Source organism: Plectropomus leopardus, chromosome 22 (assembly GCF_026936395.1).
Source record: "Plectropomus leopardus strain MGB_pleo_1.0 chromosome 22, ASM2693639v1, whole genome shotgun sequence".
Lineage (NCBI taxonomy): Eukaryota > Metazoa > Chordata > Actinopteri > Perciformes > Serranidae > Plectropomus > Plectropomus leopardus.
Genome location: NC_142197.1, coordinates 1,364,501 through 1,377,334, shown reverse-complemented (window position 1 = coordinate 1,377,334; position 12,834 = coordinate 1,364,501). Strand labels below are relative to the sequence as shown.

The 12,834-nt window shown below is 38.1% G+C and overlaps 1 protein-coding gene across 1 annotated transcript in view; it reads left to right on the top strand.

Moving 5' to 3' along the window:
* Window positions 1-11,299, top strand: part of prkcq (protein kinase C, theta) — a 29,368-nt gene extending 18,069 nt beyond the window's left edge. Inside the window, exons 5-18 of the mRNA XM_042511119.2 lie at window positions 932-1,112; window positions 1,199-1,230; window positions 1,331-1,416; window positions 2,199-2,328; window positions 3,398-3,507; window positions 4,374-4,503; window positions 4,586-4,752; window positions 5,719-5,892; window positions 5,977-6,068; window positions 7,055-7,117; window positions 7,217-7,355; window positions 7,851-8,039; window positions 9,071-9,199; window positions 9,446-11,299. Of these exons, the coding sequence (XP_042367053.1) occupies window positions 932-1,112; window positions 1,199-1,230; window positions 1,331-1,416; window positions 2,199-2,328; window positions 3,398-3,507; window positions 4,374-4,503; window positions 4,586-4,752; window positions 5,719-5,892; window positions 5,977-6,068; window positions 7,055-7,117; window positions 7,217-7,355; window positions 7,851-8,039; window positions 9,071-9,199; window positions 9,446-9,607 (1,784 nt within the window). The 3' untranslated portion in view covers window positions 9,608-11,299. The remainder of the gene's footprint in view (window positions 1-931; window positions 1,113-1,198; window positions 1,231-1,330; window positions 1,417-2,198; window positions 2,329-3,397; window positions 3,508-4,373; window positions 4,504-4,585; window positions 4,753-5,718; window positions 5,893-5,976; window positions 6,069-7,054; window positions 7,118-7,216; window positions 7,356-7,850; window positions 8,040-9,070; window positions 9,200-9,445) is intronic.
* The last annotated feature ends 1,535 nt before the right edge of the window (window positions 11,300-12,834 follow it).

Here is a 12,834-nt window from a genome sequence, read left to right as displayed (position 1 = left end):
CACAGTGAGAATGACAAACTCTAGTTTCTATTGACTTTTTTAGTGAACATCAATAGATCTTAAAAAAAAAACAAAGATATATCTTTTATGTACATTAGGCTGCTAAAACTAATTGTGAAAGCACTTACAATATCCAGTAATCAATTTCCTACATTAAACCTTCAATCTAATGCAGATTTCACTCATTTGTTATGAAAAAGGTTTTGAAAAATCATTAATTTTACTATGAAAAACTGTGATAAACAATGTACTTTGGACACGCAGAGTATTTGTTATTTCAGTTCTCATCAGTTTACAATAAACCTTGTTTTTGTGTTAAACTGCCAAAATTAGATCGCAAAGTGATGCTGCAGCGGAGAAAAATGACTCACACGTACAACACGGTTTACACAAAATGAAACTCTGATGTTGACAAGAAACACTTTTCCTTCCACTGAAAGCTGAGAAGTCGAAATCTGTGTGAAGCCTTCTTGGCAGTAAATAACTCTACAACAGTAAGTCTTTACGTGTGGCTTTTTCGTTTTTAACCGTCTAGAACCTGGACCAATCAGATGAAGCACTCAAACATGACTTTTTTTTAAAACTTTGATTGAAAACATGTCAAAAAGACAATGAGCAACTTGGCAAGAAATGTCCAGGATACTGCAAAATAGAATGACATAAAATAAGATAAAATAAAATAAACAGCAAAAGGTGACATTATTATATATTTAAAATTATGTTACAGAAAAAGAAATACTTTTTATACTTTTTACTTTTCTTTTTTGCTTATAATTCAATTTTCTTGCAACTTTTTACTGATGTCTTTATTTATTTTTGGCCAGTTTCTTGTTAAACTGCTCATTGCCTTCTTCCCTTGTTTTTGAAAGAAATCGGGCCAATTTGGTGAGATTTCAAAGGTTCAATTAAAGGTTGAATGATGTGTTTTTAGACGCCTCAGGTCACACTGAGGATGACCAGGAGTCCGAACGAGAGAGAGACGGTCTGTTCGCCCTCCATCAGCGGCGAGGTGCCATCAAACAGGCTAAAGTTCACGTTGTGAAGTGTCACGAGTTCAGCGCCACGTTCTTCCCTCAACCGACCTTCTGCTCCGTCTGCAAAGAGTTTGTCTGGTGCGTAACAAACCGACATCACAGACCACCAAATTATCATTTCCTCCGTTATATTAGTCATTTTAACCAGTTTTTATCCGTCACAGGGGTCTCAACAAGCAGGGTTACCAGTGCAGACGTGAGTATCAGATTAGTTTCCACTGATGTTCTGGAAGTTTTAACGATGTCTTCTTTACCCTCCGTCTCTTGTGTCTAACTGTCATTTTTGTGTCTTTCAGAGTGCAACGCCGCCATTCACAAAAAATGCATCGACAAAGTCATCGCTAAGTGCACCGGCTCGGCCATTAACAGCAAAGAAACGATGGTGAGAACGTGCATCTCTCCAACGCTCAGAGTTTCACATAAAGCAGAGAGACTTATTTATACATAATTTTTTAGATATTTTTAGAATGTGAGGACATTTCTAGGATTTGAAGACATTTCTTGGAATTCAACATGTTTCAAAGATTTGAGGACATTTATAGGATTTTCGGACATTTCTCTGATTTTAGGACATTAGAGTCTTATCTAGGACCTCTGTCGGGGGTGTGGGGAATCCTCTCCTGGCTCTTTTTTGAATCAACAAGCTCTATTTTGAGGCTATTTTATGCACTTTTTACCCATTATGGATAACAGAAGTACAAAAAACAATTCATAGCGTCAGTCACTGTCAGGGGCCAGATTTGGTCCGCGGGCCGTAAGTTGACTATCACTGACATAAACGCTCTTTGACCTCGTCATTGTTGCAGAGCTGTCAGTTAAATCTGCCGATACAGAGAGTGTGTAAGAGATTTGTAAACTTGTGGTTTAATGCTTTCTAATCAAGAAGTCACCTCACACAGAGGCATCAGCTCAGCACACGATCTCATTCGCTGCTTTTATCTTCGCTCTTGTTTCACTTCCTCCTCGGCTTCGTGCCGCTGAGCTCAAGAGCATGAAACCAAAAGAGAATGTAAAACCTCAGGGCGTAACGCGCAGTGTGACAGGACAGAGCTGCCACCCGCTGTTCGGATACAGGAAGTGTTTTGGCTTTGTTTCTGTTTGGAAGACTTAATGTGAATTAGTGCGTCTGAGTGTGATCAGCTGTACGTGATGTGTTTGCTGCAGATCCACAAGGAGCGCTTCAAGATCGACATGCCCCACCGCTTCAAAGTCTACAACTACAAAAGTCCCACTTTCTGTGAACACTGCGGCACTCTGCTGTGGGGGCTCGCCAAGCAGGGGCTCAAATGTGAGGGTGAGAGGCGGGAGCTTTATCATCTCTGTGCTTTTGTCTCGTGTCTGTAAAATTACACCTCGAACACGCCGACTCACTGACGACGCTATCTGAACGCTACACTTTGAGCCTTTTGTCAAAAACAAAATAGCTTTATTTGTCTCTTTACTTGAGACAAATAACCCTTTTTTTAGCTTTGTGTGAAGTAAAATGCAGAGCAGCATACTGATAAAGCTGATCTACAATAAATAATAATAATATAATGATAAGAAAAAATAAATAAAGAAAAATATAAAAATAACTAAAAAAAACAAAGATAAAAGGACAAACATGCAGAGTTTCATTGTATTATAATGTAAAATATATCACAAACTATGCAACATGATGTTTACTCCACTCAAGTACAAATACAGCACCTTTGTTTCTTACAACTTCTTCAGATTAGGAAAAACTTTAAAGAGGGAATAAAGAACAGTGAGAATAATATGCTTTAGGCTGGACAGAGTGTATTTTAAATGATGCTCGAAACACAATTATTTTAGTTTATCCAAGAAATGTAAAAATTACCAAATGCAAAACTACACGACTTTCACTGGACAGCAAGAGTCTACGATAAGACACAAAAAACTTCAAAGAGCAGATCGATTTCCAATCAGGAAATATTAAATATGCCACATGTTTTGTAGCTTTAACATGCATTGGTCCATGTGAGATTAATCACATTTTTTAATACAAGCCAACACTCTGATGCAGCTAATGTGCACAAAGCGTTAATATTTGGGTAAAATATCAGATGATGTGCCGTGCTCAGGTTTACAGGATGTGATGCCGCCAGTATGTGAATAATTCGAGCAACTACACTTCACAAGTGAACACATCTCTGAACAGAATGTGCAAAAAAAAAAAACATTTTCTCTGTAACTAAGAGAATAATATTCTTTCTTTATCTTGCGCACAGCAGAGCATCCTCAAAGCATCACTGCATCACATATTACATGTGAAAATATGGAGTCTGTGACATGTTTCTATCACAGAAACAAAAGTCTAAAAATGGCGTGTTTTTGTTGCTGACGCTGTGTTTTGTGTGCAGAATGCAGCATGAACGTCCATCATAAATGCCAGAAGAAAGTCGCCAACCTCTGCGGGGTCAACCAGAAACTGATGGCTGAAGCTCTCGCCGTCATCGAGAGCCAACAGCAGGTCAGACAAACTAATCATCTCCTCTTTTAAAACGTTTAAATAAAGTGATTTGTTTTTTCTTAATCATCCGCTGCCATCTCTGTAAACCTGCTCTAAAGCTGCTGACACATCACACAGGTTTTATATGTGTATATTGAAACACGCTGCTGGTTCATGCACGGAAAGTTCTGGCGCGTTGTTCAGGTTTTCTGTTTCCAGGTGATGTATCTTAAGTGCTTAGACTGTGTTTTCGTGTTTCCCACGAGCAAATGTTTAATTTTCAGAGTTTTGATTTTAAACCAAGAAGATATGAGATGGTTTAAGCCTATTTTTAACGCCAAAATTGAACCATAGTTTTCTTTATTGTAACCTAAAACGTGTTTATCTACATCAAATGTTGAAAAAAAACAACCCTTTTTAGAGCTAAAGACGGTGAATAAAATGAACATATTGTGTTATCATAAACGTATCTATTTGTTTAACTAACAGAAGTAGGAAATGTGTGACATTTCTGGCTTTTTTTAGGGTGGTCTGTGTTTCTCGATCTGCATGAGATTCCACTGCTTGGAATCCCATTATTACAATTTTAAAGAAAGAATTTATTAAATTATATTCTTTTAAACAGATCTTACCAACTATTTTGAGATATTACAACAAAACTTCTGAAAAAAAAGGAGAAAATTTATAAAATCCTACTTCCGATGTCTGAGCATTTTTAAGACGTCACTTTAATACCAATTAATTCAGTTATTTTCATTTATTTTTAAAATTCAGTGCCTTTTATGAATTTTTGAGGATCTGCGAGAGCGCTATTAAAATGGTCAAAAAAATAAATGATCAAAACCCTAAAACTTGAGTCTGACGCTGGTCCTACCTTTTGCCTTCAGGCCAGAAGCACCAGAGAAACCGACATCATTGGTCGAGATGGTCCGGTCAGTGTCGGCCAGCCGGGAATGGTCCGAGCGCCGTCCGGGGTCGTAACGAGCGCGCAAGCCACGACCACACCTGCAAACAAAGGTAGGAAACGTCTGAAATCTCTGTTCTTATCGTCTCCTCATGATCACTTTTTATCACATCATTCCTGCCTGCTGACCTGCAGAGCTGCAGGGGGTTTCATGGGACGGACCGACGGACAGGACGATCACCGTGGCGCCCACAGAAGAAGAAGAGCCTCTGTACGCCGTTCCCAGGAAAGATCACCAACCCAAATTCACCGACGATGACTTCATCCTGCACAAGATGCTCGGGAAGGGCAGCTTCGGAAAGGTACGGCAGATAATCTGATACAAAGAAGGAAAGCACACAACTTTTAATTTAGAAAACGCAAACTGTAATGACACAAAAAGGACAATTAAAGGGACAGTTCACCCCAAAACTAGAAGAATCTGGCCCCCAATAGAGTGCCGGATGGCACCCCAAACCATTTTCTAATTCACGATAAAAAAATAAAGTGATTCACACTGTTTTTTTGTCCTTTTAGTCTCCATAAAGTGTCAGAGTGCATAAAACAGCATCAAAATAGAGCTTGTTGATTAAAAAAAAAGCCAGCAGAGGATTAAAGAAATGTCCTAAAATCCTACAACTGTCTTAAAATTTGACAAAGGTCCTTAAATTCAAGAAATGTCCTAAAATCCTAGAAACGTTCTTAAATCCAACAAATGTCCTTAAATACCACAAATGTCCCAAATCCTATAAGTGTCCTAAAGTCCTAGAAACATTGTAAAATCTAAGAGATGTACTAAAGAAATCTCAGAAAATCCTTGAAAGGTCCTATTATTTATTTATTTATTTATTGACACTTTTTTCAATCTTCTTGTAATTTTTGAAAATTTCTTGCAGATTTTTGTGTAATTTCTTCTTTAGTTGCACATTGTCTTCTTCCCATGTTTTCAAACAGAAAACCAGCATATCAGTCAGGTTTTTAAGAGTTAATGAGTTTCAACCATTTGACAGCAAAATCAGCAGAAACTGACACAAAGCCTTCAGGGTAAATCTGTTTCATCACTGGTGTTGTTGTCGTGAACGTCGGCCTTTCACACGGCTCACTGTGACTCTTGTGGTCAACGCTTCTCTCTGCAGCCAGTTTCCACAGAAAAACACAGACGACTTCTCGCTGCTTTGAAGTCGCTGGCAGCAAAGTTAGTTTGAACCAGCGTGAGAAAGAGGGGCGTCAGGTGGGTGGCAGAGAAAACACAAACTGTCAGTTTCAACGCGCTCTTTCTGTGTTTCCAGGTGTTTTTAGCCGAGCTGAAAAGGAGCAACCAGTTCTACGCGGTGAAGGCTCTGAAGAAGGACGTGGTGCTGATGGACGACGACGTGGAGTGCACCATGGTGGAGAGGAGGGTCCTGTCGTTAGCCTGGGAAAACCCTTTCCTCACGCACCTGTACTGTACCTTCCAGACCAAGGTGACAACCAAAAACGCTTTTGTCCATCTGTGCACACTTTTCTAAACTACAGCGACGGCCTGACCGCTCGGTTTCTGTGTGCAGGAGAACCTGTTCTTCGTGATGGAGTATCTGAACGGAGGAGATCTCATGTTTCACATCCAGAACTGCCACAAGTTCGATTTGCACAGAGCCACGTATGTATCTCATGAAAATACACAAAATTCAGTTGGCAAAGTGGCTTGATTTCTTTCAGAAACATGGGAATAAGGCAGTGAGCGACTAAGACAAAAATTATGCCGATATTAGCAAGAAATTAGTTAATATGACAAGAAAATTACCAGGAAAAAACAACAAGTCAGTAAAAACAAAAAATAAAAACAAAAATATTACCCAAACAAACTGCGTAAAATTCCAACATATAATTATAATAAGTATAAAGTTTACTGGATAGTTTTTTTAAAATACAAAAACATGAGGAGAGTAAAAAAAAAATTACAAAATTAAACTACCCAATAGTTTGCACAAGTACAGCTGAAATAATTAGTCTATTAACCAATCACCTCATCGACAGAAAATGAATTGACAACTATTTTGACATTTTCAAAATTTCATTTTTTCTCTCTTTTTTTTAAGTTTTGAGTTTTTTGGGTGTTGTTTATTTTTCCTGAATTGGGTACTTTGGAAATTATTTTTAAAAACATTCAAGTCATTTTTTAATAGTTTTTTATTTTATTTTTTTTTACTTTTCATACTTTAAGTAAATTTTACTGATTATAATTTCTTACTTTTACTCTTTTTTTAAAGTGTGAATTTTACTTGTAGCAGAGTATTTTCACAGGGTGGTATAAGTACTTTTACTTAAGTAAATGAACTGAATACTTGATCCACCACTCCTGCTTCATGAACGTCTTTAACTGTTAAAGAACAGCTGGTGTTCACGTCTTTTTGTCTTCTCTAATATCTCTCCTAAATCTGGCTATTTGGTTTCTTTCATTTATATCAACTGTTGTACGTTCTGTGTCATATTGTTTGTGCTTTCTTTTAAATGTTTTTTTTACAATTGCTGCAACAAAAATTGCACAACTAAAATGGAACTGAACTGAATTCTAAATAAAAAGTCAAGCAGGAGGAAAGACAGAAATAATTATTATTATTATTATATTTTTGTGTCTCCCTGCAGCTTTTACGCAGCTGAGATCATCTGTGGGCTGCAGTTTCTGCACTCTAAAGGAATCATTTACAGGTAGAGTCTCAGTGTGAGTCACAAACACGACTGAAACTGAAGATGAATAATACACAAACTGAGACCGGCTCCTGATTCTGTCCTCGTGTCCCCCTGCAGGGACCTGAAGCTGGATAACGTGCTGCTGGACTCTGAGGGTCACATCAAGATCGCAGACTTTGGCATGTGTAAGGAGAACATGCAGGACGAGTCTCGGACCTCCACCTTCTGCGGGACGCCAGATTACATCGCTCCCGAGGTGACCACACACATTCACACACACACACACACACACACACACACACACACACTGTCTTATTAGTTGTGTGCACCAAAAGACACGGGCTGCAGGATTCTTGCTAAAATGTGAATCACGATTAAGAATTGAGATCATGATTTTCTCACATGAATCCTATTTTCTCAACTAAAACATATATTGCGCTGAGATGAAGTGAAAAAACGTCTCAGACCGTCACTGTCCTGACAGGGCTTTAAACAGATGACATTAACATAAAACGTTGACCATCAACCGATCCTAAAAACCAGCCTTCAATCAACCATGGATAGCAATCAAAGTGCCAAATTTATCAACGCCATTCGAACAGCAGGCTCTGAACCAAACCACCACAGCCCGATCACTCCGACTATCACAATATACAATCACGACAAGCTGTCTGCAGAGCCAAAGGAAGCTGGAAACTGAAGGATTTAACTGTGTGTGTGTGTGTGTGTGTGTGTGTGCGCGCGTCATCAGATCCTGCTGGGTCAGAAGTACAACAGCTCGGTGGACTGGTGGTCGTTTGGGGTTTTGCTGTACGAGATGCTGATCGGTCAGTCTCCGTTCCACGGCCGCGATGAAGAGGAGCTTTTTCAGTCGATTCGAACTGATAACCCCGCTTATCCCCGCTGGCTCACCAAAGACGCCAAGGACATTCTCATCCAGGTCAGACACCCTGTGTGTGTGTGTGTGTGTGTGTGTGTGTGTGTGTGTGTGTGTGTGTGTGTGTGTGTGTGCGTGTGCGCGCTCTTCAGGGACCAAATTAAGATAATTAATCTGTGTAAATCTGTGACTGACAGTCTGTGAAAATTCAGTTTTTTGGAATAAACTGAATCAGAAATGTTTGGCGACATGCTGCTGTTTTGTGGACTAACTTCTGTAGCAGAATTTTAACTGCTGAAGCCAAACAGAATATTAATCAATAACTAATCAGTCTTTTGACTAAAATTGATACTTTTAAATGTAAAGTAAAAGCCGATCTTTTTAGTCTGGCTTTTATGTAGTGTCTTACTATCATGATTTTGTGGTTTACACTTATTCCACTTATTAAATCCATTTTTGCTTATTTCTTATGCTGTTCTTGTTTTGTTGTTTCAAACCGTGAGGTACTCTGAATTGCATTTGATTTGTTTGAAATGTGCCATATAAATAAAATTTGACCGATCGATCGAATATCCCCCATTTTAATTGGTTTGTATGTCTTGTATAATGCAGCTCTGTGTTGCAAGTTCAAAATAATATTTGATAAGGTAGAATAATTTTCTCTGGGCTAAATTAAATTATTATCCTCTTTTATTTGTTTTTAATTTTTATTCTGAATGCTGTTTTTATGACAGATGCACTATTCTTTAAAATTTCATTAAACGAACCAATAAACAATAAACAAAAAGATAATGGGGAAATACCATCACTCTAAAGGAAATGACTACAAACTGCAACTTTTTAACACCATCATGGAAAGAATCACCAGAAAGCACCACCTACACAAAACTTAACCCTCATTAACAGAAAAACATGCCCATGCAACACTTTTTCACAACCAATTTCTACACAGCATTTCCTCAGAAATAAATACAATACTAAAAACATTCAGAAAAGCACAAAAAGATAATATACATTTTAAAACTATGATTTGATGAGCATTTCTGACCCGTGCGTGTGTGTGTGTGTGTGTGTGTGTTGTGTTTGTGCTGCAGCTGTTTGTGCGGGAGCCTGAGGAGCGCCTCGGGGTGAAAGGAAACATCAGGGAGCACGATTTCTTCAGCAGCACCGACTGGAACGCCCTGGAACAACGGAAGGTGGCGCCGCCCTTCAAGCCGACTTTAGTAAGTACAAACACAGCTGAGGGACATGATTTTTCGCTGATACAAGATGTCAAATAAGAGCCAGAACTGACCAAAACGTCCCCAGAAGCACACTGCAAAAAAAAAAAAAAACACTGCTCGACTTGAAGCTTTCTCAGTCGCCTGAGGGGTCTCCACTGATGATCTCGGACTTTCAAGGGACAGCCCTATGATTTATGATAAAACAGTAACGTATTGTGTCACATATTTTTCCTGTCACCTCCGCAGACGTCGCCCAGTGACTGCAGTAACTTTGACAAAGAGTTTATCAACGAGAAGCCGCGGCTATCGTGTGCTGACCGGGCGCTCATCAACAGCGTCGACCAAACCATGTTCAAGAACTTCTCCTTTGTTAACCCCGGGATGACTCGCAACGCAGCGCCGCGCTGACCAGCTGACCGACAACCTACTACCTTAAAAGAGCCGCTCACTCACACACAAGCAGCACTGAATCTGTGACTGAATCAAACTGCAGAGACTTTAGACGCTGAATGTCACAAAAATCAACTGTGTCTGTAAACGTGATGATAACCACTACGAGGTGTTCTGGGCGAAAGGCACATACAGCTGTGATGGGATCTTTGTCGCATGTCTTTCTGTCTCTCTTTATCTGAAAAATTTCAATTTTTAAAAAAAAAATGTTCTCGAAAATCTTTTTAAAAAACAGCCAAAAAACACAAACTTAAAGAGGTAAGAAACATATACCAAAACTCTTCACGTAAACATTTTACCTGCAGTTTGTTTTGATGCCTCAAATATAAGTCATCAAAAACATCAGTGATACTCAACCTACAGCCCACGGGCCAAATCTGGCCCCTGAAGGGTGCCAGGTGGCCCCTCAACCATTTTCTAATTCACAACAAAAAATAAAGTGATTGACACTGTGAATACTTTTTGTCCTTTTAGTCTCCATAAGGTGTCAGAGACATAAAACAGCATCAAAATAGAGCTTGTTCGAAGAAAGAGCCAGAGGAGGATCCCCCACACCCCCGACAGAGGACACAGATAAGACACTAATGTCCTAAAATCATAGAAATTTCCTACAATCCTTTCAATATCCTGAAATCATAGAAATGTCCTAAAATCCAAGAAATGCCCCAAAACCCGTGAAATGTCGTTAAATCCTAGAAATCTCAAAAAACCTAGAAATGTCTTAAAATCCCTGAAATGCCCTAAAATCAAAGAATCCTAATATCCTTGAAATGTCAGCAAATCCATAAAAACTCAAATCCTCAAATCTGAGAAATGTCCTAAACTCTTTGAAATGTCCTAAAATCCTAAACGTCCTAAAATCTAATAAATATCCTAAATTCTTAGAAATGTCTTAAAATCCTTGAAACGCCCTAAAATCAAAGGACATCCTAAAATCCTTGAAATGTCAGCATATCTATAGAAGCACCCTCAAACCTGAGTCTTATAATTGTCCCAAAATCCAAGAAATGTCCTGAAATCGAAGAACCATCCTCAAATCCAAGAATTGCCTCAAAATCCTAAAAAATCACAGCTCCGATTGGCCCCTGGCCTCCTGTCATTTTGTAAAAGTGGCCCTTGAACAAAGCGAGTTGAGTATCTCTGAAACACACAGTGATACATAATTAATTGCTTAGCATTCCCCCTTAAGGTATTTAACGCTCTTAACTGGGCTGTGTGCTCTTTTCGGGGTGTGTTCACTAAAATAAAACCTGTAGCTATGAACTGATGGAGCCTCATCAGACTTTACAAATTAACTTCTTCAAGAAAATCAAACTGAGAAATTTGGTTACACCAAATTTAGGTCTATTGTCCTGTTTTTGTTTCATTTCCTGTCTAAACTGTGTAGTTTATGAGTCCATGTTGGGTACAGATATTAAATCTATTTTAATGTAAATAAATGTAATGTAATTCTGTTGATGCACTGTACTGTCGGTGGGATGTAGATCCATTAATGTGAGCTGTAGTTACTGTTTACGAGTGTTTTCTTTTCATACCTCAGGAGTTTTACTGAAGCTGTACTTTGGATCAAATACTTAGATCAGCTGCTTACTGCAGTTTTTATTGTTCTCTTCATTGTGAATCCTGTACAATAAAATTTATGTTTTTTCAGACTGTTGTCTGTTTTGTTTCTGACTAAAACAAAACTTTGGGTTCATGTGTTTTGTATAACTCTCTATTTATACCGAGAGACTGGAGAAAGGAAGAAGAGCCAGCTCAGTTTTTCCACTTAACTCTGCCCTTTAAAATGTATTCAGAGAGAATTATTCAGAAAACATCTCACTCTGTTTCAGTAGAAAAAAAGACTAAATGTTACAGCAGTCAGTCCTGTACACTGACGATGAAAACTGAATATATCAAACGTCATTTTCCATCACAATATCAACAAAATGGAAATTTACTGCAAAGACGTTAAAAAACTGCTGGCCAGATGGGAATGTATGTTTACAGTGTTTTCTCGAAAAACTACATCTTTTTTCTCACAAAATTTCTTTCTCATAAAATTATGACTTTTTTCTTCTTGTAAAATTACAACTTTTTTTCATAAATAATGACTTTTTTCTTGTTCTGTTTTGACCTTTTTCTCGTAAAATTACAACATTTTCCTCACAAAAAATACAACTTTTTTTGTGAAATTACGACATTTGTAACACTGTCTTTCTTGTAAGAACGATTTTTTTCTGGTAATATTTTAACTTCTTCTCTTGTAAAATTATGACTGTTTACTTGTAATATTACAACTTTTTTCTCATATTACAATTTTCTCCTCAAAGTTAAAGAATGTTTTTTCCTCATTGTGGCCCCATTAGAGTATAATGATTTTTAATGCTTAATTTTGAAAAGCGCATTTTGAGCGCAGAGCGATATGAGTGAGTGTGATATGAAGACGGACCCTAAAGAGTTAAAAAACAACGACGCGTTAGCTTTGTGTAGCCGCTGTTAGCTTAGCTCAAGGCTAACTGCTCTGTAGCTTCTCACAAAGACCTCATTTAACGCGCTAATATCTTCATAAATACCATTTCCATGCATATTCAGAGACTGGCGGTTTAGTTCAGCTCGAGTTTGTGTCTCCTGTGAAACTTTATCGCAGTTTTATTTTACTTTAATTTTGAGTCGATGCTAACCGTTAGCTAACGGCTAAAAAGTTTGTCTCAAAGGTACAACTTTGAAAAAAAAACGTAATTTGAGCTGAAAAACACTCACCGCCGCGATGAAGACGTTTCCGTGTTTCCGAAACACCCTCCAGACCAACTCTTTGATGAAATATTCCGTCCGTTACATAAAAAAAATGAGATTTAAATCCTTCAAGGAGACGCCGCTGTTTGTTAACGTAAACAAAGATGGCGACCGGAAGTGACATACCGCCCCGGGGCGCACTCATATTTCTTCCCCCCACCCACAGAGACCAAAACCGTAAAAATAAATAAAAAATGACTTAAAAGAAAATGACTATAGATTTATTTGATCCGAATTAATTGAATTTCAAAGGTTTTAAATATTTAAATTTTATTATTTTTTGGTTTTTTTTGGTAATGTTTGAAACAAGTAGCAATATGTCACTTTCAGCTACAATCTTTGTTTAACCCTTTGAAACCCAAGAACGTGTTTGAGTTGTTTCATAAATGTGAATGTAAATAAAAGAAAAG